Source organism: Dendroctonus ponderosae, unplaced genomic scaffold, assembly GCF_020466585.1.
Source record: "Dendroctonus ponderosae isolate FM_Combo_2020 unplaced genomic scaffold, Dpon_F_20191213v2 Dpon_F_20191213_4, whole genome shotgun sequence".
Lineage (NCBI taxonomy): Eukaryota > Metazoa > Arthropoda > Insecta > Coleoptera > Curculionidae > Dendroctonus > Dendroctonus ponderosae.
The window spans coordinates 7,017,634-7,040,834 of record NW_026018611.1 but is presented as its reverse complement, the minus strand read 5'-3'; the positions used below and the strand labels follow the sequence as shown (position 1 = coordinate 7,040,834).

At 33.5% G+C, this 23,201-nt stretch overlaps 5 protein-coding genes and 1 long non-coding RNA gene across 10 annotated transcripts in view; 4 read left to right on the top strand and 2 right to left on the bottom strand.

Annotated features, from left to right (window-relative positions):
• Positions 1-4: 4 nt before the first annotated feature.
• Positions 5-4,229, bottom strand: LOC109537088 (pectinesterase). Its single transcript, XM_019903647.2, is given in 5 exon segments — positions 5-286; positions 344-646; positions 3,267-3,594; positions 3,645-3,934; positions 4,015-4,229. Coding segments are annotated over 5 exon segments (1,188 nt in total). The 5' UTR covers positions 4,027-4,229; the 3' UTR covers positions 5-31.
• Positions 4,230-6,606: 2,377 nt separating this feature from the next.
• Positions 6,607-8,235, top strand: LOC109537093 (circadian clock-controlled protein daywake). Its single transcript, XM_019903653.2, has 5 exons — positions 6,607-6,717; positions 6,790-6,885; positions 7,460-7,604; positions 7,663-7,796; positions 7,867-8,235. Exons 1-5 carry the CDS (start codon positions 6,669-6,671, stop codon positions 8,166-8,168), a joined length of 726 nt encoding a protein of 241 aa, XP_019759212.1. The 5' UTR covers positions 6,607-6,668; the 3' UTR covers positions 8,169-8,235.
• Positions 8,236-10,089: 1,854 nt separating this feature from the next.
• Positions 10,090-14,679, top strand: LOC109537096 (eukaryotic translation initiation factor 2 subunit 2). Of its 2 annotated transcripts, none has more exons than XM_019903658.2 (8): positions 10,090-10,283; positions 12,223-12,298; positions 12,441-12,585; positions 12,648-12,868; positions 13,763-13,905; positions 13,962-14,155; positions 14,217-14,355; positions 14,414-14,679. In XM_019903658.2, exons 1-8 carry the CDS (start codon positions 10,266-10,268, stop codon positions 14,456-14,458), a joined length of 981 nt encoding a protein of 326 aa, XP_019759217.1. In that variant the 5' UTR covers positions 10,090-10,265; the 3' UTR covers positions 14,459-14,679. The 2 variants fall into 2 exon arrangements, with proteins under 2 accessions (XP_019759217.1, XP_019759216.1); XM_019903657.2 differs by having other exon boundaries at positions 10,091-10,283; positions 13,760-13,905.
• A 46-nt stretch (positions 14,680-14,725) lies between these two features.
• The window catches only part of LOC109537094 (uncharacterized aarF domain-containing protein kinase 5), a 44,546-nt gene continuing 36,070 nt past the window's right edge, over positions 14,726-23,201 (bottom strand). For 3 of the 4 annotated variants that reach the window (XM_048665943.1, XM_019903654.2, XM_019903656.2), the window contains exons 2-10: positions 16,780-17,019; positions 16,481-16,715; positions 16,299-16,424; positions 15,946-16,236; positions 15,701-15,866; positions 15,479-15,646; positions 15,253-15,430; positions 15,032-15,199; positions 14,726-14,977 (exon numbers count right to left, since the gene is read on the bottom strand). In XM_048665943.1, coding sequence (XP_048521900.1) covers positions 14,866-14,977; positions 15,032-15,199; positions 15,253-15,430; positions 15,479-15,646; positions 15,701-15,866; positions 15,946-16,236; positions 16,299-16,424; positions 16,481-16,715; positions 16,780-16,979 — 1,644 coding nt within the window. In that variant the 5' untranslated portion in view covers positions 16,980-17,019 and the 3' untranslated portion in view covers positions 14,726-14,865. Of the gene's footprint in view, positions 14,978-15,031; positions 15,200-15,252; positions 15,431-15,478; positions 15,647-15,700; positions 15,867-15,945; positions 16,237-16,298; positions 16,425-16,480; positions 16,716-16,779; positions 17,020-21,728; positions 21,916-23,201 lie in introns of those variants that run through there. The other variant, XM_019903655.2, reaches the window with a different exon arrangement.
• On the top strand, positions 18,247-19,326 carry LOC125504243. The gene is made up of 2 exons (XR_007281362.1): positions 18,247-18,442; positions 19,105-19,326. It is a non-coding gene; the product is annotated as an uncharacterized LOC125504243 (long non-coding RNA).
• LOC109537097 (tumor protein p53-inducible nuclear protein 2) overlaps positions 20,949-23,201 on the top strand; it is a 29,581-nt gene continuing 27,328 nt past the window's right edge. Inside the window, exon 1 of the mRNA XM_019903659.2 lies at positions 20,949-21,502. The gene's annotated coding sequence lies outside the window, so the exon portion shown is untranslated. The remainder of the gene's footprint in view (positions 21,503-23,201) is intronic.

The window sequence follows — 23,201 nt, the reverse complement described above, 5'->3', positions numbered from 1 at the left end:
AATGTAGGTCATTATACGTTTTATTTCCATATTACTTTGGGCTTCCTTGACCACTGTTATTGTACTCCCACAGTCTGTTATGGGTGTTATCATCCAAATCCCGATCCTGTTTAATATCAGTTGAAAATGGCCGTTTGCTGGTAGCTGCAGCCGCATAGGGAGCTTCTATATTAATCACATCGTCTATGTTTGAGTCTCTAATCACCAATTGCCCATTCGGGGATTCGCCTGGAACGTACAAGTCGGCGCTTTTAATTCCTCTGTCCCATGATCTAGCCAGACTGATCTGAAAACGGAAAATCTCATCAGCTTCTTCCACATTACCATGTGCAGATGTGTTTACCCTGTTGGAACCTATATAGGTAGCATCGCCAGTAATGTTACTGTTAATCACTAGGAACCCAAAGGAACGTCCTGCGGGAGTGTCGGGAGCAAACACGATTTTCGAGCCGCTTTCTTTGAGTGAACCTGTGTTGAAAGTAACCATGTTAAAGACAGCGACGGCTCCTCCGTATACGTGATCTATTTCGCCTTTGATATAGCACATATGAACAAGAACTCTTTCCACTTTAGTGATGTCGCGGGTGACAATGCCCAGACCAAGAGTGTCTTGGAGGCCCAAGAATCAGTTATTCATTAGATGGATCTGAAAGTGATGTAAATTTATAATAGATTCTGTTGAGTAATGGGTATTTTTTTGAAAATGTTTAAATTACTTCATCTAACACTGTACAAATATTGGGTGGTCTTTGTTATGCATTGAAAGTAGAGTTGAGCAAGAAATCACTACCTGTGATTTTTTCACAATGATTATTAAATCACAATCTGTGACGAACGTAAAAATAAACAGTGATTTAAAACGTGATATTAATTTTATTAATTATCGCTATGAAATTAATTAATTAATTAATTTTTCGCTAATGAAAGCTTGCATTCACGGGTTCCCCTAGAGCCTGGATTTTATTGATATTTTTGGGAACCTATTTCAGTATACACCATTCATTAGCCGTATTCTGATTGTGTATCGGTAAAACGGTTTGCGTGTTTTTAAAATAATTTTCTAGGAATACGCTTAGTGTTTCTGTTTTGTTCATTTTTTCGAATTGAAATTGCTGTGTTCTAAGTGACGAAAAATTACTTTTTTGTGGACTTTCTTTTCTGCATTAGATGATAGTTTTGCAAAATGCAATTTATGCAAAGTAGAATTGTCTTACAAAACAACAAACTTTCGCGAAGAGTAGCGAAGTAATATTTTTGAACCTATTCAATCAAATAAAGTTTTTTCCATATCAAAAATTAAAATCAAATACCTATAGTTTGTTCACAAAGAATTAAGAGCTACATTCGCTATTCTATGCGAAACAATAGTTTTTTGTTCCGATTTTAATTTTTTTCCAGAATGTTTTTCGAACCTTTAGAGTACATGGGTTTACAAAATGTGTAGCCAGTTGCTAGTTGCAGAGGCTGTTATTTTTTAGTGTCCTTAAAATAACTTGTACTTTAAGTATAAAATATTATTTGTTGTATACCTAAATAAGGTTATTTCTTTAAAAAATTTGAATTACAAATGTTTTAAAATTGTTTCTGCAAGAGATGCACAATTGCCCATCACCTTATGACGCTGGTATATCACGAAAACGGCAACCACAAATGAAATCAAATTCACAGGTTAAATTTACAGTTGAAAATAAATCACATTCACAGTTATAACAGTGATTTTAAAATCGCGCTTTAGCTCATCTCTAATTGAAAGTATAAGTGAATTCCTCTGCAGGAAATAATAACATTTTTCTTATGAAGTTGAGCTGCTCTGTATGCGCTAATAGCAATTAAAAATTGATTATGTAAACTTTTAAGTTTTTTTATTAGTAAATTTTTGAAGCGAGCACAATATTACAAAAGATGTTCCAAGTCTTGTTCTCCATGTTAAACACTCTATCCAGAGCGCTTTTTCGTTTATTCGTCCAAAAATACTAGGCATTTCTCGATTTTGCATGAGTACATCGAATTTTAACGTTTTCATTTTTTAACAAGAAGGAAATTTATTAGGAAGGAATTTTGCAATACAATATTAACAGATCATAAAATAATGTACTTATTTTTAATTAAAAATCCTGAATATTTGCCTTATTTTATAAAAAGTTTGGTGCCTCCTAATAGTAATTTGCTGTTTACTTACTACTAATAAACTATTTCCAGAAAATATAAAAATTCTAGGTTTGTGTAAAATTGCAAAAAATAATAATAATCGTATAAATTTACGCGCCAAAATGTAAATTTTTTATCATTCGCATATCTTGCTTAAGACATTTTTGCACAATTACCACTTTCTTTGAAGCCATATGTTGCTCTTTCGTGTAGGTCAACGTGTTTTTTTACAAAATCTATTACACAATTGCCTAAAAACGACCTGGAAATTTACATAATTACAAAATAACCATTTTGAATTATATGACTCAATGGCGTTTTCAATGATTAGTTTTTAACGCTTTATCATGCCGTTTTGCTAATTATCTTAAACACTGGTAAAGTTATTAATGATTGAAATTATTTAACGTATTCAGATTATTAATGAGAGTTTACATATAAAAAGTATTAATATGTAAATTATAACGTATAATGTAAACGTAAGTGAAAAGTATACGCTGCGTTTCGAGGAACAGGGTGTATTAAAGCTGTAAAGAGTGTAAGAAAATCCGGAGCCGCGAACAAATTCCTTTAGGCTCGGCTTTTTAGGTCTGGACGGGACGGAAGATGTACATTTTTAAGTAGTGCATACTAAAATTTTGTCTAAAATTGTGTATGTAATTAGTTGTTGTTAACTCCATGTTCATTTGAACAGTGTTTCGATTTCTTGTTGCAATTTATTGTTGTTGTAATATTGTTTGCCGTCCACTCAGAATATTTCTTTGATAAGTGTGTTTGAATGATCCAATCCTAGTTTACTTCATCACGTAACTCGCTAAGGAAAACAGATACGAAAGCAATGCAAAATGTAAAAATTGAATAGCGCAATTGAGCAATTGTAAAATATATCAGGATGATCAAGTTTACAGAGCACAAAATAATGGAAAGTCAAAACAGTGTATCAGTTTGCTCCATAAAACATATTGGATAACATAAACATACACTTGGATGAAAATTATTATGCCAACACTGCCGTTTCTGTACAAAATCGTTATGAATTAAATGAAGGAGCATTATTTCAAGATGATCCATCGTTTAATAAAGTTTTAACCTTATGAACCGATGCAACTGATCCTTACCTTATCAGCTCCTGTTCTTAAGGCAACAGCCTGAGCATCAGTAGCTCCATTATGAACAGTTACTCCTGCCAACTGAAAGTTTTCGTTTTCCACCCAAACTACTGGACTGCAATCTGTTCCAATATTCCCATCTCTTGAGGCGCAGTAATTGTACAGTTCCCATGCAGAATCGCCCTCTTTGTATCGGGCTCCATTCTCATTTACTATGTTCTGATACTCTTCTGCAGTCGCAGCAGCGCTGATCGTGGACATGATATGCACATCTTCCGGATTGTCTGGGTCCCCGTAGATGGTTAGGGGGATTTCGGATTTTACATACACAGTTTCCCTGGATGGATTTCAATTTTACGTCTTGTATTGAGTTGGAGGATAACTCACATGTAATGCCCCGCCTCGATTTTGATATAAATGCGGGATTCCGGCCCGTTTTCATTGATAGCTTGGTTGACCACTTCCTGTATAGATTCACCTGCAGAAACCAGGTAATGAGGATAGGCGGGAATTACGATTTCTTCAGGTTCCCAATCGGAAAAGTAATTTTTTTCCGTGTACTTGCTCACTTCTTCATCGGATAGAATGGGGCGCGTTTCTGTTCCTGGATATTCCAGCGCAACAGATGGTTGCAGTGAAGCGCACAATATCGCTAGCACGCAAGTACTTGAGACGAACTATTAAATATTTGAAGAAAAGAAGTTTTATGAAAAAAATTCTTGTATGTAGGGGAAATGTATCTATTTGGGAAAATTACCTTACGTGTCATTTTTTTGGCTGGATATTTCTACTGCACGATAGAAGTAGAAATATGTTTTTCCATGGGCATGATCTAAGTACTTTAACTTACTGTTTATCTTATCGGTACACTTAGGTTTTATATCTCCAGACGACTTAAATGTTTTGCTACGATTTACCACGGACCGAATTCTTTGCCTAATTGAACTATTATTATTATATTTTTAAGTATCGTGATTATTTTATCAATTTTGTCATACCGGGTGTTTTTTAATAAGTGTCCGATATTTTGCAAAGCGATTTATTGAGTATTTTTAAGATTAAAAGTCCATATCAGCATCGGACTAGTTGATATTCGCTTAAAAAAATGTTTTAAAATTTATTTTTATTTATTTGGCATATATTTTTTATTGAACGTTTTATCAAGTAACAACGTTGCTTATTTCTGATTAGGGACGTACTTATTACAACATAGCATGATGATTCAGTAATCGCATAGAGAACGTTTGTAAAATAACGCGCTTTTTGGATAAAGATGAATTTAATGTTTTATATTCATCTGAAAGTGTCATAACATGTTTTGTTGTAATTAAATACATTCTGTAATTTCGATGTTCTAATCAATAGGTAACTGAGGGACAAATTGAATATAATAAGATAAGAATAGTAATGTTATATAAATTATTCAACTATTTGAATCACTTTAATTTTTTGCGATGGTTACACGCCGAATCTTATTCCTTAAACATTATCAGAATATCCAATATTCTTGAGGTTTTTGAAGCCCATATATTTTTATAATCCTCTTAGTAACATCAAAAGAATAAACGAACCAATGATTGTTGATATAGTTTTATCCGGACACCCTAAGAATAATTAATTGGTGCTTATTATCAAATTCAAACCTTCCGGATCTATTAAACTTATTCCGGGAGGTTTAAGTAAATAATTTTAATGATTTTCACTGCACTAAATGATTTCTGAAATTATAATTTTAATGGCAACATTAAAGCACGCATTTATTGGCCATTGGACCACACTTCAAAAAATCAATAAAATACGCTCTAGGTAGTACCGTACGTCATGAAAATTTCCAATACAAATAATTAAACCTAATTTACTAGGCAATATATATGATTTTCCTACAATTTCGCATGATTTTTCGAAATTGCATAAGACCTGTTTTATGCATATATAACACATTGTTTTACCAATGAATGTTACCCTCAATATACTCACAAAAACATAAAAACTGCCTGATTATTATTCACAAATATGTTAATTATAGCTTTTGGAATATATTGCTTTTAAATAAACGAATGACAAGGTAATGACAAAATGTTGAATTTATGACGGAAAATAATATTGCTGAATAACAATAAAAATATTATTTCAAACCGAAATGATGCTGCTTTATTGTAATTTTAGAACGGATCTCCTTAGTTAACTGAGAGATTGTATTCCTAATTGCGTCAAAGAATTTAATCGTTTTCATTTAGGCCTTGCAATATTATTTAAAAAAATAATTAAATAATTGTTAATGTTTTAAAATTTAAATTTTAAGCGTTAATGATATAATTTGCATTTTAATAAAGTTTAAGCCATGGTGTTGATTAGTGCATCAGCAGACTGACACTATTTTTCTCCAGCTTCTCCACTTTCTGTCTCTTTCGAGTCTGCCACTATTTTTATTCAAATGAAAAAAACCGGATTCAAAAACAATCAATAATAAAAACTAGTCCAACACTTAGTAAAGATATAAAAAATGACTAGAAAATGTACGCACAAGTTTAAAAATATTACAAATATATACATGTTTTGTAAATTTGTGATTACATAAAATTCAAGAACATAATTAGGTAAATCCATACTTTAAAAAACCATTTTTTGGTACCGGTGATAGGCAGAACAGAAAATTATTTCTTCAATTTAGTGTTTGTGCTAAATGTGTCGAAAATTGCAAAATATTTTTAAGATAAACTAAAACAAATAATAAGGTTCAAAACTCTTCAGATAAGTAACATAGCTTTTTATATGAATTTTTAGTTATGAAATACATCAAAACAGAAACGCCCTGAATAAAATTTATCACTGATGGCCATCCAGATCTAAGTAAACAAATTAAAATTCAGTTCGTCTACGCAAGCGACTTACATTGTAAAATAAATCGCCTAAATACACGGATAGCAAATCAGCACCTTTGCACTAATTCAAGTAAAAATATTTAAATAACTTTTTTCGAACATAATCCGTCTTATTATTCAGATAAAATATGCTCAAACTTTGTATGTATAAAAATGTCAATATTTTTCTTAATTTCATAAAAGTGAACAATTTTATAGTTACTTACTAAGTTGAAACATAAACTTTGATATTAGATACCTACATGTTGAAATAACTCTCTCATAAAATAATGCTTTCTCCAAAATAATTCAGGATACAATTTTTTTTACGATTTACATATATACTGCCCAATTAAGTCGTATATTATAACGGTTTAACATTACGTTAACTTAATAATAATAATTGAAGTCAAACAATTACCATATTAGTACTCACATAAACTTGTTGATGGCCACCATAATTTAATTTACGTCACCATCCAACTTTTTTTTTATTTAAAACGAAATTGTTCATCGGCAAGTTTGTTTTGGGAGATTCGGTTCGTCTAAAATGTCGCGAGTGTTGGTTAGTTTGCTGCTCGTTTTTAGTGCCGCTTGTTGTAAGTACTTGCATTAAATTAACAATAAAATTAAATTGAAAAGGAATTTTGATAAATTATTCGCACTTGCAGATGCGGATCAATTCACTTTTTGCAAGGTGGGTCAATCTGGAGCGGATAAGTGTCTTACCAAAAATATCGAAAGTGCTATTCGATCGCTAAAAAATGGTAAGAGTTTCGCTTCATTCTAATTCACTTTCTGAACTAGATTTCAATTACGTTTGTCTTGGGGTTTTTATTAATTACTCACTTCTATATAGGAATATTTGTTCATGTAAGTATGCTATATAAGTATTAAAATAGAGGCTGGCATTGGTAAGTAAAAGGAGCGACACATTTTTACGCAATTAAAATGTTTGCTTCACTTTTCCAGAAATCAGTGTTTAACTATAGGGTGAATATTCTCTTCGATTTTAAATAGAAACCAATTAATTTAATGGAACAGTCTGGTAATAGTTTATTTGCTGGACATCAATAAATAGTGTTAAAGAACCATAGTGATTAAAACGTAATTATTACGCGACTTTTTCTCAAACTTAATTACAAGACTATTAAGAAAAGTATGGACCTACCAATGGGGCGTTTAATTACCTAATGAACCTTTTAGTTTCTCGAAATGTTCTCGCATATTTCGTGGAAGTAATTCGTAATTTCGTAGTATTAATAAAAGATGATGTGATCGAATTGGTTCTAGAATAAATTAAAAATAATTATGTTGTGAATAATATCAAACATATTGCAGGTGCTCCTGAATATGGCTTAATATCATTGGACCCACTTCATGTGGATAAGATTACGATCGATGCAAATCAAACTGTTCAATTAGTGCAATATTACACCAATATCGATTTAAGTGGATTCAGCGATGTGGATGTCAAGAAAGCGCAGTAAGTTTTTTTTTTTTTTAATTCCGATATTTTCCAAAACTTTGTTATTTCTCTCTAGCTATGACCCAGGAAAGAAGCTTTTATCCGTCCTAGGTTTGTTTCCTCGGCTTATCCAAGTAGGAAATTGTATGGCTAAAGGAAAACTGTTATCATTAGTAGTGGAAGGGAATGGAAATTCAACTTTAACTTTGGGTAAAAACCTTATCGGCTACCTGGCGAAGAAGTTAATTTATTTTAACTGATAAATTAATTTAAATTGTAGACAACACAGAAATTTTGGTAAACATTCAGTTCGAAGATACGACAAAGGATGGGAAAACCTTCTTCAAAATAAAATCATTTGTAATGAACATAACACCCAAAAGGATGACATCGTATTATGCAAATCTTTTCAATGGAAACCAACTGCTAAGCGATAATATTCTCAAACTGATCAATGAGGAATGGGAAACTTTATATAACGATGTAAAGCCTTCAATCAATGAGAATTATGCATCTATTTTTAAGAAATATGGGGAAGTGTTTTTCGATAAAGTACCTGCCGATACAATATTTCCCAAATAAGAAACACACAAACAGTGAAATCTTTGAACAATTCGTCATGTGATTATAAATATATTGTTGAACATTATTATATTGATTTTCTTTTACGGGTTTGTAATTTTACAAAATTCATAATTTATTTCATTAACATTTTTTGTGGTTTCAAGTATCGCGCTCCTGCAGTTAATTTGTTTTTCCACATAATCGTTTTAAGTGTTCAAATTGTCATGAAATTTTTGTGCAAAATTAGGTCCGTTTGGAGGACTGCTTGATTCCTTCTCATAATAAGTGTGTATAAAAACCCTTAGACAGGTGATTTTTTTAGAAGCAACTTGTTCTTTTGCTCCCAAGTATACGAGGGTCTTTGAGCTGGTTCATTTGATAGGGAATTTTATAAAAATATATATAAAGTTCCATAAAAATTGGCGAATAAAAAATAATTCGATTTATGCGAGTGGAGTGTTCTGCAATTGTAAGTGAATAATATATTATTCCCTTAACATTTACAAGCCTGCTGCTTTTAAAATTCCATTTCCCAAATTTGCTATATGTCGGCAACCAAAGATCGGATCGAAATGAAACCGATATCAGCAAATATCACTCTTTGGACATTTACACGCTTTACAAACCTGAAATGAATTAACTGTCTTACTTACCTACCTAAGCAGCGAAAAACAACCAGTAAGAGAAGCCACTTTTTTATTTGTTTGTCTAGGAAAAAAACACTATCTAACAACTCAAATTTAATCAAAATGCTGGTCATATCTTTAAAACATCTTACTGTTCCTTCGTATTAATATAATGCAAATGTATTGTTCACTTTTTCGGAGGTGGATGTTTACTGTTAGTATATCCTTTTTCAGTATTCGGATCATCCACTAAACCCTGCATTATGCTAAGATCTATAGGTACTTTGAAGTGCTGTTCAAATAATATTATCTGTTGGCCAGTTGGTTCGTATTCATATAAGTCATCTCGCCAAGGCAATATACTCAGCTCTTTTGGCTTATATATGATTTCACCGGCTTTAACTTCCAACTTGTGGATGCGGTTTGGGGTAAATCCATTGAAGTAAAGCAAATATTTCCCTTGAGTGGTGTTGTAATATATTCTCAACGGTATTTTACTCGCTAACATATGTGTTACAATCACCAGCAATATCAACGCAGTTGTCATGATCATCAGATGACTGTCCGTCACAGTCATGTCCTGCGGCACAATTTCATCAGATATAATTGCAAACTTCTTCGTTGGCGTCTGAACTTCATTTCCACGCAAAATAAATGATAAAGATGCACCTGCAAGCGCTATACAACTTATCCATTGAAAAGATGTAAAGTAATTTTCAAAAGGAAATCTGTACACTAACTCGTAGCTCTCTGGGGGATTGTCTATCAGCCTCAATTCACGATTGGTTCGTCTTTTAAAGATCCAGAAGTAATTTCTTTTATGAATTCTAGGGTTTAAAGGGGCTGTTTCAGTGAGCACTCTACAATTCTTTTGCAGTGTATGAAACGAGGAATTATTTGTTCTCAGTGGCAAGCTCAGCATTTGAATGGAGAAGACTTTTCTACTAGCCCATAGAAGAGCCATCATAACAAATTTCCTTCTAGCCCTTGTTATTATTATTCAAAATTTTGGGGTTATAAAGTTTAAACGCCGAAAGTGTCAGACCTTGACATTAGAATGTAGGAAAATGAAGTTTTACCAATCGATATATAGTTTAAATGGTGAATGAATTTCAATAATTTTATTTTCATATTAAACTGCTACGTATGTCTTGTTTCTTTTGCTAATCTATAATAAAGTTATAAAGCCAATTGGCAAAAATATAAATGTATTACTTTTTAACTTGCTCTATGGAACAATACAATTAACTTTAAACGGTGCTAGCTTCGCTGACGTCACTAGAAATACTTGGCTGCTCACTACAGAGCACCTCTGAACAATTTCTTATGTCAAATCAGTCAAATGTCGGCTGTTCTGTTCCCAGCAGAAAATTCCGAGTTTCTAAGCTGATGCAATAAGTTCTCGCAGTTTTCGTTCCTTTCTTAAAAAGTTGTCTCCAAATTAAGTTTTCTACTCGCTCTATTGTGATCTATCTCATATCTGTTCACCATGGCTGAGGATGAAGCAGTAAGTAATCAACACATTCTAGGTTAGAATAGAGGCATGTTAGCAGGAATCCTGCCAAGTCCCTTCTTTCTAGCCGGGCTCATTATTTCTACTAATACTCCTGATGGCTTAAAATGATCGAATTGTTATAATATTAACTCATAAATTCCTTCGAGTGTAAAACTGTAAAAGAGTAAACGTTGTGGAACCTACATCTGTTTGAGAAGCAGGAATTTTTTATTTAATTTTAATATCGGTTAGTTCGTTGAAATGTAATACTGAAGTCAAAAGACTAGATGCTTTAGTAATTTATATGCGCGTTGAATTGAACGAAAATCCACATTTAAGAAATTTTTTTTAGCAATCCTAGTTTTGGATCCGGTGGCTGACGCAATCAATCTGCCAGTGCATATTAGTAAATTTATGAACGTATTAAGATGGTTATTTTTCTACTCCCATTTGCTCTGCTTCTCGGCAATTTAACTTACAAATGTTCTGTTGTTTTCTGAGATTATCCCCAATGCCCCAAATAACCAACGCCCCGTTATCGTATAAGTAAGCGAATCCCAAACTCTTTTGACCCACAAATCTCTTTTCATAGTCAAGACTTGTCTACGGACCCTGGGTAAAACACTACAAAAATGCATAATAGAAAAATTTTAAATTTAACTTTTGATGTCTTCAATGGTAAAATTTAAGTATAGATAAAACATTTTGTTGAAGAAGTATTTATTAAAATTATCACGTTTGTTTAAAAAATTCAAAATAAATTAATGACTTGGAAGAACCTGATGGGATATTATGGGTGTATTTATGCCCGGCTCAATGTTTGTGAGTAGCAACCGCAAATCCCCACGAGTACTAATTTCTAGTCGGTTTCTTTTTTTTGTGACGAAGCTCATAACGGCACTGAATCAATCTTCTACCAAAAAGGAAGACGGAAAAGCAGTGAACGCTGCTGTACCCATAGTTGTGGATATAAAATTGAAATCTGTTTTTCTAACCAGAAATTGCATCCTTATTTAAACATTGGTTTCAGCTCCTCATTTGTGGATAATTCTATAAGTTGTTCCTGTATCAGTTTGCATTCATCTGCATTTGTGCTCTGAGTTTGACCACTTGCAAAAGGGTTCTATTTTATAATTGCATATTAAACTTTGCGCTGACCCCCTGACTTTGTTCAGGGACCCAAAATAGACTTTAATTTTCTGAATGATCCCACGGACCCCTTGGGGTCCGTAGGGACCACTGATATAAGGGTAACAAGAGGCCGCTGAGGTTCTGTAATTTTCAAATCGTCTTTCTGTTGAGCTGATATTAGTGCAACTTTCTCATATTTTAACCGGCTATTATACAGTTACCAACTCTCACGCTCAACGCATGAAAACATGTATGTGCATAGTGAAGGTCGACTGTTTGAACAACTCCTATATAAAAACTTACTGTATTATTAATGAGTGTTCGTTTCTTAAATGCAACATTTCGTGTTTTTTTCAATTCTATTCAATAAACTTTTGAATTCTTCAACTCTTTTTTCCACAACTTTTTTCAGCATTTCGACCTTATTTGTAAGAGAACTGCGATATTGATAGAAGGAGTTTCATAAAAAAACACAACTTTGATATGCTACGGATTTTTGGAAACACTCCTGTGTAACGAAAATAATTTAAATGCATGGCAACTATTGATGCCAATTTCGCATAAAAACTTGTTTCAAAATTACACTCCAGTTAACTGTAGTTTTCCGCCTCATCTTTGTTGCACCACCTTGTATGTCGTTTCCACTAGTTTCTTTTCCGGACTCCTAATCATGAAGCTTACATTCGAACCACCCTGCATATTTTCTTAACATTTGTGTGTTTGAAAACTCAATATTTTAAAGCGTAAGAAACATCCACTATCGATCGATCACACTCAAGTAATTTTAATTATGCATTTAATATAACTTTTATTGTTTCAGATTTTTGACCCAACTCTTAAAAAGAAAAAGAAGAAGAAGAAGACCACTTTCGATATTGATGCAGCTTTAGCCGAAGGTAACATTGTTTTAGCCAAGAAAGTTTAAGTTTATTCGCGAGAAGGTTATAACTGAATGCCGGAAAATTTACAATACAACTCTCCTTATTGGGATTTTATATCGGATTATTCTTTGAATCACTAAAAAAATAATCATTGCAGGCAATGATGGTGCTGATGGCAGTGCCAATGGGCCAGAAGAAGGCGAAACCGTAGCCGCTGCGGATCAAGATCAAAATGATGATACTGCGGATATTGACCTCGATTTCACTAAACAGAAAAAGAAAAAAAAGAAGAAACCTTTCAGGTAACTTATCAAGACTTAATTGCAGTTTTAACAGTTAATCTAATGCTATGTTGCTCTTTTAGTACTGATGATCTAGATGCTGCACTGAGATCAGCATCTCCGAATGTTTCAGCTTTTGGTTCGGGAAAAGATGATGATTTAAAGTCTTCTCATCAAGATGAGGAGACTTTAGATGACGAGACTTTTAACCTTGACTTTGGCAAGCTTAAAAAGAAGAAAAAGAAAAAGAATTTAGATGAAATCATTTCTGAAGCTGATGTTAAATCCGAAGATAAGGAGAATGGTAAGTGATTAACTGGTTTTTAAATGGTGGCCACGGGTTTTGGATTTAACTGTGTGTTTCCTTGCAAATGATCTAACAATGCTGATTTTTACTTCACAATGTGCTCGTGTTCAGTATTGAAAAGAAGTAGTTTTAGTTGTGGCAGTCTAAACTAATAATTAATTTTGATATACATGCTGCACATTGGTGGAAAGAATAGTCGATCCAGGTAAAAGATGTGCAAACTTACTTTATGCATTCGCTTTATTACTTTTCTGTCTTGGGAAAATAATATCGAAACACACTAATTGATTGTCGGTATTCACTCTAAATTACCATACTAAAAAGTGATTAATATATTAGCATTTTGTTGTATAGGGCGTTGCTAACAATCGTAAAAAGTAATTTGTTGGCTGAAGTAGCAAATTTTACAATAGTAGTAGATGTAGAACCAAACATTTTTTGCATTCATGTGAACGCTTGTCTAGAGGGAACAATATTTAAATAATTGATTGCACTGCTTTCGTTTTTATGCAGTTTTTTATTGTTGCAAATATGAACCTATTCATCGTTGGATGTTAAACAAACTTAAGTGTCCATTTTACATAAGTCTAGAATATTGACTATTGAGATATTACTCGTGTATTTTTCACATTAATGGAAAACGTCGATAAAAATTCACCTGATCATAAAACTGGGCATTTTTTTTTATATCAAGTTATAGTCAAAAATAAACTAATGAATCAGTTGCGTTCACTGTGTTGTCCTAAACTTATTAACACCATGTACATTGCTTCAAGTAGTTAATAACTTACGGTAAGTGAAATGTGCTTAAGATTGTAGTGTGCTTTTGTGTGTGTAGAACTAACTCGTACACATTACTTACTACAAGTACAGAAAATGTTTTTGTAGTAGATGAAAACTCCATTTCTTGGGTGGGATCCGATAGAGATTACACATATGAAGAGCTGTTAAATAGGGCCTTTGAAATCATGAGGGACAAGAACCCGGACATGGCAGCCGGCAAGAAACAAAAATTTGTTATGAGACCGCCACAGGTAAATTTGGGTACGACTTATTCATCGCAATTCTAACTGATATCCTTTGATGATAGGTGGTGAAAATCGGCGCAAAGAAAACCTCATTTGCCAACTTTACTGAAATATGCAAAATGTTGCATAGACAGCCTAAACATTTGCTCGACTTCTTGTTGGCTGAATTGGGTACCAGTGGTTCCGTTGATGGTAATAGTCAGTTAATCATCAAAGGTCGTTTCCAGCAGAAACAGATAGAAAACGTATTAAGAAGGTACTTGCTATTGACTCAGTGCAAATGGAATTGTTGAGGTTAATCGAAACATTTATTCCAGATATATAAAAGAATATGTTACATGTCATACGTGTAGATCACCGGACACCATATTACAAAAGGACACTAGACTTTTCTTCCTGCAGTGTGAAACCTGCGGATCCAGGTGTTCTGTAGCTAGTATCAAATCTGGTTTCCAGGTATGTAAAATTTGCTTTCTAATGTATTTTGTTTAATAAAATTTGTTTTTCTTTTCAGGCTGTTACATCAAAACGTGCAGCAATCAGAGCAAAAACAGCATAGTCTCTCAAATAGCTGCAATAATCGTAATATTAATGTAATTAATTGGTATTATAAAGGAGCTGCACTTTTTTAATTAAATGTTTGTGTTGCCGTCTTGTCGTGTACTTTCTAGACTATTATGCTGAAAGTCTGAACGAAAAAATATCCTTTTTATGTCCGAAAGAATAGCTTTACTTACAGTTTGTACTAATGATTAAAAATTTACCGAGAAGACAATTTAATTGGTTTTGTGGTTATTTTCGGCCGGTTATAAATTAAATATATATATTATCCCAAATGATTTATTTACAGTTACAACCAATTGCTTCACTAGTTTGTAAACCTAGACATTTTACCACATTTGCGCCTTAACTCTGTGCTTTGGCAATAGCTCTTTGGTTTAGTAATTGGCAATTTTAAATGGGGGTTTATAACGCTCGAGCAGCCCGCTCAATAAGCTTGTTTACATCTGGAGCTGCTCCTATGGCATAGAGCAATTTCAATAGTTGCATTCTCCAAAAATTCACGAGTCGAATAAGGCTAAAAACGCAACATTAACATTTTTGGTGTGGTTAAGAGTCAGTAAATACTCACAATAAATTCACTTCAAACCAACATTTCTTTGGAATAGAAAGCATTTTCCTAATTATACCATTGTTTTCACTTTCAAACGCCGTCTTTGTGGCGATTCGAGCTAGAATCGCGTATCGATCGATAGGGTTTCCTAGATCGTACGAAATTGCTCTAATGGTGTTTAGGTTTCTGAAATTTATTTAGGTGTTGGAGATTTGTTCGCGAAGATATTGATTTTATACCTAAGCACCAATAACAATGAATTAGGCATTTCCTGCAAGCAGTCCACGATTTGATCGAATCGCTCGCCAGCCACTTTTCTCATATAATCTTCCTCCTGCTTTGATAATTTAAACTTTAATCGAAACCCCGTGGTTCTCAAGGGTGTTTGCGTTAAAATTTCAGCGAACATTGTATAGTCTAGAAGAGATTAATCGTAAGGTGTTCAATTGGTTTTTGAATAAATACCATCAACTCCTAAAGCCTTTGAGTAGACATTCATTTTATTGTGGTCCCCCAAAACTATCGCTTTCCATAAATGGCTTAGAGCCATCCTTTCTTCATTTGGCACGATTTGGTACAGTCCATGGTCCAGAATAATCAGTTGGGTTTTGCCATTGTTTTTTCTAATCATTACTAAAATATGTCTGTACAAAATGAGTGTATTTAAGGATAATAGTTCTAGATTACTATTTCCAGGGTGAGGGTCCGCATGAACAAAGCCAGACTCGAAAATTTGGCTTCCGAAGGATTCAAATAATTTAATGTTTATATCCGCTAGGGAATATCCTTCTTGTTTGAGCCTTTTTACATCTGTGATTTTAATGCCGTCAATAAATTCCGTCACTAAAACTCTCTAAGAAGAACATCAGTGTTTAACTAGAGTTTAATCTTTGGTTCTAGATGGGACATCTCACTTACAAAATTTTCCATACCGTATTAGTGTAATTCCATAAAACTGCAGGAACATGCACGTATTTCAAATGCGCTAAATCTCTGGCACATCTTTCGCCATTTAGACCTTCATTAACGAAGTCCAGCTCTTGCTTCAGTGCATCAACGAAACCATTCAAAATCCACGTAAAATCAACTTTGGGGTGTAACCATGCCCCTATTTTCAGCAAGATGTTGATTGTCATCACATCGCCATTCAGTCGCTTCTGTAGATCGTTGTATTGAACTTTTACCGCGACTGAACGTCCTTCTTTGGTTGTAGCTTTAAATACCTGAAGAACGTAACTTCAGCGTTAATTTATAATATCTGATTAAATAATCCAATTTCGCGTACTTGTGCTATGCTAGCTGCAGCGATTGGATCGGAATCGAACGTTTCAAACAACTCTTCAGGCGTGTGGCCGAAATCTTCTTGAAATACTTGATACAGTTCCTCTTTGTTTCTGGCCAAACATTTATCCTGCACAAAAATGAATTAAAAAATGAAACTCCAGTTCTATCCAGTAATGTTCCTACCTGCAGGACCTTTAGAGTTACAATATATTCTTTGGGCAAAATGTGACTTAAAGACACTATGCCTTGGCCCAACTTAACATAAGTTCCACCATTTTCCAGGCATCCATCCCTTATGCGTTCTGCACATCTTTGGTGTATTCTGCTCATCATCAGCGCGTAATTTTCAGCCTCTTCTGATAGTCCAAACGTTGAAAAGTAATAGTCTAGTGAAATGGCTAAACCAATTTGTATCGACCTGAACAGGAAGAGCTTGCTTAAAAACTGCGATTATCGGGAAATTATTGCTTGGTGTTGACTACCTTACGAATCTAATCAGTCCTTTAGCTCCAACAATTATGTCATCTTCATTTTTAACAGCCCCAACTGCGACAGCTGCAGAAGTCGCACTTATTCCAGCAAAAATGTATTTAGGGTATTTATTCTTGGTGCGATTGTTACTCAAATCTTTCAGATTCAAGCGAAAGCATTTTCGGATTAATTGGCTGCCCCATCTAGACATGACTTGTGTACGTGTTCGTGCAAAAATTTGGCTGTCGAAGCTGTAAAAAAATGCTGATTTAGGCTACATTTTATTGTTGTTAACAATGTACAGGAATGTATTTTTTAGATTAATAGTTCACGCGCAAAATTCTTTAGGTCGTTTTATGTCGAAGATTAATGCGTATACGCCAAAATAGAGAACAACACGTGGTTTTTCGCATGAATTTCGTCTTGATTTTTCTAGTTTCTCCATAAACTTTTGATATGGTTTAATTCGACTATATTGCCTATAGACCCCACATTTTCAGAAAAAAAACATGGAAGTTTATAATTGCGCGTCAGAACGCAATTGTTAAATTTACGAAAATGAGTTTACTATATTTACAAATACACCAACTTGTAGTGTTTCAAGAATTTTTATTTCAACAAATTAGTTTTGTTATTCCATACTCTTTTAAGTTTTTTATTGCCTATAGACTAATAATTTTAAAATTAATGATTTGATGAAATGAGTTTTATAACACAAAACGTTGCAAATGGAATTAACGATTAATATCAATATTAAAGTGGAACTAACATAAACAAACAGCCACTTCACGTTTATTGGGTCCAAAATGCCCGAACATTCTGCCAAAAAGAATTAACGGCATGTCTCATAGTGATTCAGTGATCGTTCCTGGGTCTAAATATTCTGCCAAGAAAAATTGGTAATATTGCAAAACTCAGGTCAAAGAGTAAAGTATTAGTTTTCTGCGTTTTTCCTTTGCATTGTTTGATCTTTCTTAATTTTCCGGGTGTTTAATGAAAAGCTTCCATTGCCGAATTAGTAAAAATTCTGAACAACTTAATCAAATTATTAAGTAAAATTAAGTAAATGAAAAAAACTTGATTTACTTAATTGTATAGATTTATTTATAAATTGATATTGCCAGTAATCTTGAATAAATCTAAAATCGTTTTTACATAATGATTTGAAAGTTCTCAATATCTATTCAATTTTTTTACAAAAATATACAAAGAACCCTATTTTTAGTCATACTTGTGAAAGAGTAGAAAATCGATACTTAAGTGTCTTTAAAGTATAAGTTTAAAGAACCTATTTACCATTTAGCTCTTCATGAACAGTGAACGGTGTTTTCGAGTAGCGGCGCGAACAAATCAAACTAAGAAGACCATAAAAGTTTATTTAAATTATATTCTCCTAAGTTTCATCAAAAAGGTACGTACAACCGTTGATACAATCCAGATATCAGATCAATCATGTCAATTTATCTTTTTCCAGCAATCTCACAATAATTTGAGTCTGTTTTTTCCTCAAAATATGAAGTATTCCGTTTTTAAGCAGATTATTTTTTAAAGGATAACCCCTGTTTGACAGTGCAATGAAAAATGTTTGATGAATGAACGTGTTTGGAGCATTAGAACTGGGAAAACTAAGGAAAAGCGTGAACCAGGCAAAGGGAAACAATCAATATAATAAAGGTAAGAGTTAAATGAATTAGTAAACATTTTTATTTGCAAAAAATTACTAAGGCGACGCTCAGGATTAGTTTCACCCATTTCAATTAACAGATAAACGAATCTAATTTCTAATTAAAGATAAATAAACTTAAAGACTGATGCCAACTGCGGGTAGTAACAAATGTTTGCAATAAATTAGGTGCAATCTACATGCATAATTTCCGCTATTTTTAAACTTATTGATTAAAACCGGATCACGCAGTGCCATAAATCAATTAAATATATTTTTTCTCGAAAACCATGTGTTGTACAAAAAAGCCTGTATGCTAAACTAAAAGCGGTATAATTTTTCATTATAAATTAAATTATACAGTCGCGTCTGTGCCACGCCACTGGTACAGCTGTAAATAAAATTTGTATTGTTGCAAACGTTTATTAAAATAGTCCAAGCGGTTTTACCAATATTAATAAATTTGACTTTGTTGATGAAAATGTTAAATCGTTGATCGGAAATTAAGAGATTTTAGAATACAGCAAGGAATATGTCGACTTTCCAAACTCCGGGTGTTTTGTTGGACGAATCCAACTTTTGATTTTGGACAAAAGCATTATTATAAACCAACTTTATATTGATTTGCAATGCTTCAAAATTAAAAAAGTTTTTTCCTGTTACAATTTTTCAGCATATTGATGGAATTAATGGTGAAACACATTGTATAGTGCATAGTGCAAAAACGAAATAATGTACAGGGTGGCCACTGGAACCTGATCCAGTTTTAAAGGACAAACTTTTCAAAAATTAGTTTCAAGTAGGTATATAGAATGCCCCCAAAATTAACTTACATATCAAACAATCAGTAGTAACAGTAAATACGCACACAAATATTTACAGCGTTAGGTATAGAGAATATTGAGAAAATCGGCAATAAAAAAACTAGGGTCAGGAATTAGCTATTCAAAATTATAGCAGAAGAAAACTCCTGATTGTGTGATTTTCTAGGCCATATAATAGCGTCGTACTGGACTTTTCATAAAACACGAGTTTTCGGTAACACTCATTCGTGGAAAAAATCGCATTTATCGGGAAAACGGTTGATTTTAAATATTTGATGTTATAATCTGTTTAAGAAACGAATCCAAATTTGCTTCTGATGATGTAGAAACATCGAAAGCGCGAAAATTGAATCAAAAGTTATCTAATTTTAAAGCGCAAAACGTACATTAAAATTAAATTTGTGCTACCTACTAAAAAGGTCTTTATATACAGGGTGTCCCGTAAGCACCTGACTAAAAGGATACGGCTCAAAAGCACTATTATAAAGGAAAAATGTCTGGCTCCTGATATATTGATTGGTTAAAGTTCTTCAAAAAAATTATATTTTTTTAAATATTGGAAGAGTGAGAGTGAAATGATGGATTTTAATGAAACTTGCTATGAATTTGTTCAATTTGGGCAATAATTTGCTAAAAGCTCGATTTGTGTCGTCGGATTTCTGAGGAACGCAATTCATACTTAATAATTATTAGAGTTCGAATTGAAAATCACTAAAATTGTCGAAAAAAGCGCCTAAAAAGTAAATTCATTACTGACAAGAAAGCGTAATAGTATGCACAATATTCTTTTAGAGCGGTAAAAATAAAACTTTTTAAATTGTTTTAAATTAAATTTAATGTAATGAAATAAATGGACGAAATTTTATTAAATAGATTTATTCAAATTATTTAAATAATTACAAAAACGTAAGAATGCTTTGCTTAACGTTAAAGTTTATTCTAAGGAAAGTCTATTCCGAAGGAAACTGAGAAATGAACAAGTGAAATTATTATTATTTCAAACATGAAATGACTAAATTTTTATTTAAATGTTCCATTGCAAAATTGTTGCGGTCTACACCAAGAATATTTTTGCAAGTAGAAAAACTACTCTCCACGTCTACACTTCTTAAATCTAAATTTGAAAAACATTGCCAGGTTTTCACAATTTCTCCATTTAAAACCGAAGAAGTTTCTTTCAATTGGAAGTCCCTCGATTTTAGGATTAGTGCATCGACTCAAAATTTCAAAATCAACTCTCAAAATCAGTTGATTCTAGCGACCAAATAAAAACTTCTGATAGACACTTAGGAAAGCAGATGAACTCGGGTGGTTCATCAAAATATAAGTCTTACACCGGAACAATTTTACAGGGAGTTTCTTTAAAATTAATCGCATCTCTCGCTGTTTCACAAAAGGTAATGTTTTGCAGAACTTTGACCCCAAATAGTAGAGAAGCCATACATTTTTTGCTTAATAACAGTTTTGAGCAAGTGTTTACGGTACACCCTGTATATGTCAGGTGATACATTTTAATATAGCGTGAATACGTAGAAAGCAGCTTTGCAATTTGTGGAATTTCGTCCCCCAGTTTCGCATTTTATCAGAGAAGGATCACATTTTCTGCACTTATTGAAATTTACTTTCATTGACCTTAAAGAAATTTAGGAAATATATAGGGTGTTCCATTAGTAGATAAGAATCAGATTTGATGTGTAAGTTTCGTTTGGTTCTCCCTGTGCAATGGCAACTAATTTCAAAATGTGGTCCATTCAAAACTCTATTTGGCACGAAAAGTGGGATTGGAAACATTTATTCGTTTCCTTGAACGATAAGCTCATGAAGAAAATACAGGGGCACCCTATGCATACAAATGAGCCAGTTTGCAGTTTGGAAAGGCATTTTAGACTTAGTCATGATTAAGGAAACACGGGGTTTTGAACATTCTCAAGCAATTAATAGTGTCTTTTCCCTTTGATACTGCTGGCTGAAATTTCCAGGTCTACTGGATCGCTTCAAAGTTCGAGCTGCTGATATTTGCGTGCCCTTTTTCCTGTTCAGCAGCGACCTCTCCTCCCACCGTAGCAGGAAAACGAAACAGGATTAAACTAAAGTTGAAAACCCAGCGCTTTGCAGCTTTGCTTCAGTCGTATTCGGCGACTGGCCTGAATGCTGCTGTGCTTGTTCGTCTGTGTCGCCTTGAACGTTAGTGACTGTCGACCCCTCTAGACTAAGCCACCCGAAGAAAATTTGTAACTAGCCATCAAGGTAAGACCTACTGGATTCGTGGATGTCGATTTTAAAGAATGCCACATCGTGATGATCGAGTTAAATAAACACCCTCCATTCCATGCACACAAACAAACACATAATCAGCTGATTATTGAAATTACCCATAGCTAAGAGGCAAAATGCGCAATATGACAAAGTTAATGGAACTGATGGACTTGTGAAAATTTCACCCAGAAGCATGAATTTTAATGTAGATATTCACCTTCAGGTTGTCAAAGTTAATTGAGGATTCTTTGTTCGTTGTCAAATAGTCGCACGAATTCACCGTCCACAAATTCGGCTTCGCGATCGATGATGTAACTTCACAACAAGCGCTGCGTGCTCGCTTGCTCGTTAAAAGAGTGTAGACGACCAAACGGTGATTTGTCAACAGAATAGACAAGGCACAACTGTGTATACACGTGACGTGCAAAGCTTGCGCGTTATCTGGCACGGAAATCACTGTTATCTGTACTCTAGGTTGGTTCTTTGTCCGACCTTTATTAGTTTTTTTTGTTGATTATACTGGGTTTGTCAAGACAACGGAGTTTTTATTGGGTCACCACTTACTGTAGAAAAAACTTTCCGAAACAAAATCATTTTTTCTTTGGTCGATATTTGCGAAATTTTGGACTGTTTTTGTTTCAGCACTAACCATATCAAAAATATTAAGTCAAATAGGGGAATACCCGTGAACCAAATTTGACAAAAAAAATTACACCACTGACTAATAAAATGTTTTTTTTTCGATAAAGCAAACTAAAACAACTTTTTGCCTCTTAGAGTTGAACTCTCGTCATGTCTTGCCTGCATGTTTATCTCGTGATAAAGACGTGATAATGTACGTAAAGGTCACCAACTTTGTCACGTCATTTTCGTGTTTATCACGTCTTTATGTCATAATGAAGTGACGCCATAAAAATGTCATTTCTTCTTACACACAAACCTTGAGTCTTGCCTGCGCTTAAACTGAAAATCAACATATGTTTTCCTTCTTTCTTTCGCCTTTCTTCTCAATGACAGACAAATATTTTTATATCGATCGAATTTACTGCTTTGTAAACTTAAAGTGAATTACAATATAATTCAAAAATTATAATAAAAACGATTAAGATGATAAAAGATGGACAATACGCACACAAACCCCTACAGACCATAGAGAAAGTAAAATAATTTTACTTTCTCTATGCTACTAATGTGTATACCAGAGGCAGGTAATTATTTGAGAATGTTTCTCGAAACTCTATCCAGTCATCATCACCGTGGAATTTTGGCAAATTGATTGTGGGCAACCTAATAAATGAATTGCCGTTTGAATGTACCGATTGTGTACTTGGAGCAGAACTTGATTCCGAAAGAGTTGCAAGTTAATTCTTAAAAACCTCAGCCCGTGAAATAGCCTCAAAATATTCGCCTTCGAAACATGCAAATTGCTCATTATCATCATTCAAGTCCTTCCCACATAGCAAAATGATATTCCCAGAGTATACCTGGAACATTCATGTGATGTACATGCATATTCCTGGGACATACATGAGTTCCATTATGAACATTCCATCTATGTCCCAGGAATCTGTCAGAGTTAATACACTGAATGTTCTTGGTATGTTCTGGGAATGTACATGGTATGTTCAGTGAATGTACATGTGTATGTTCTGACAATGTACCTGGTATGTTCAGTGAATATACATGTGTA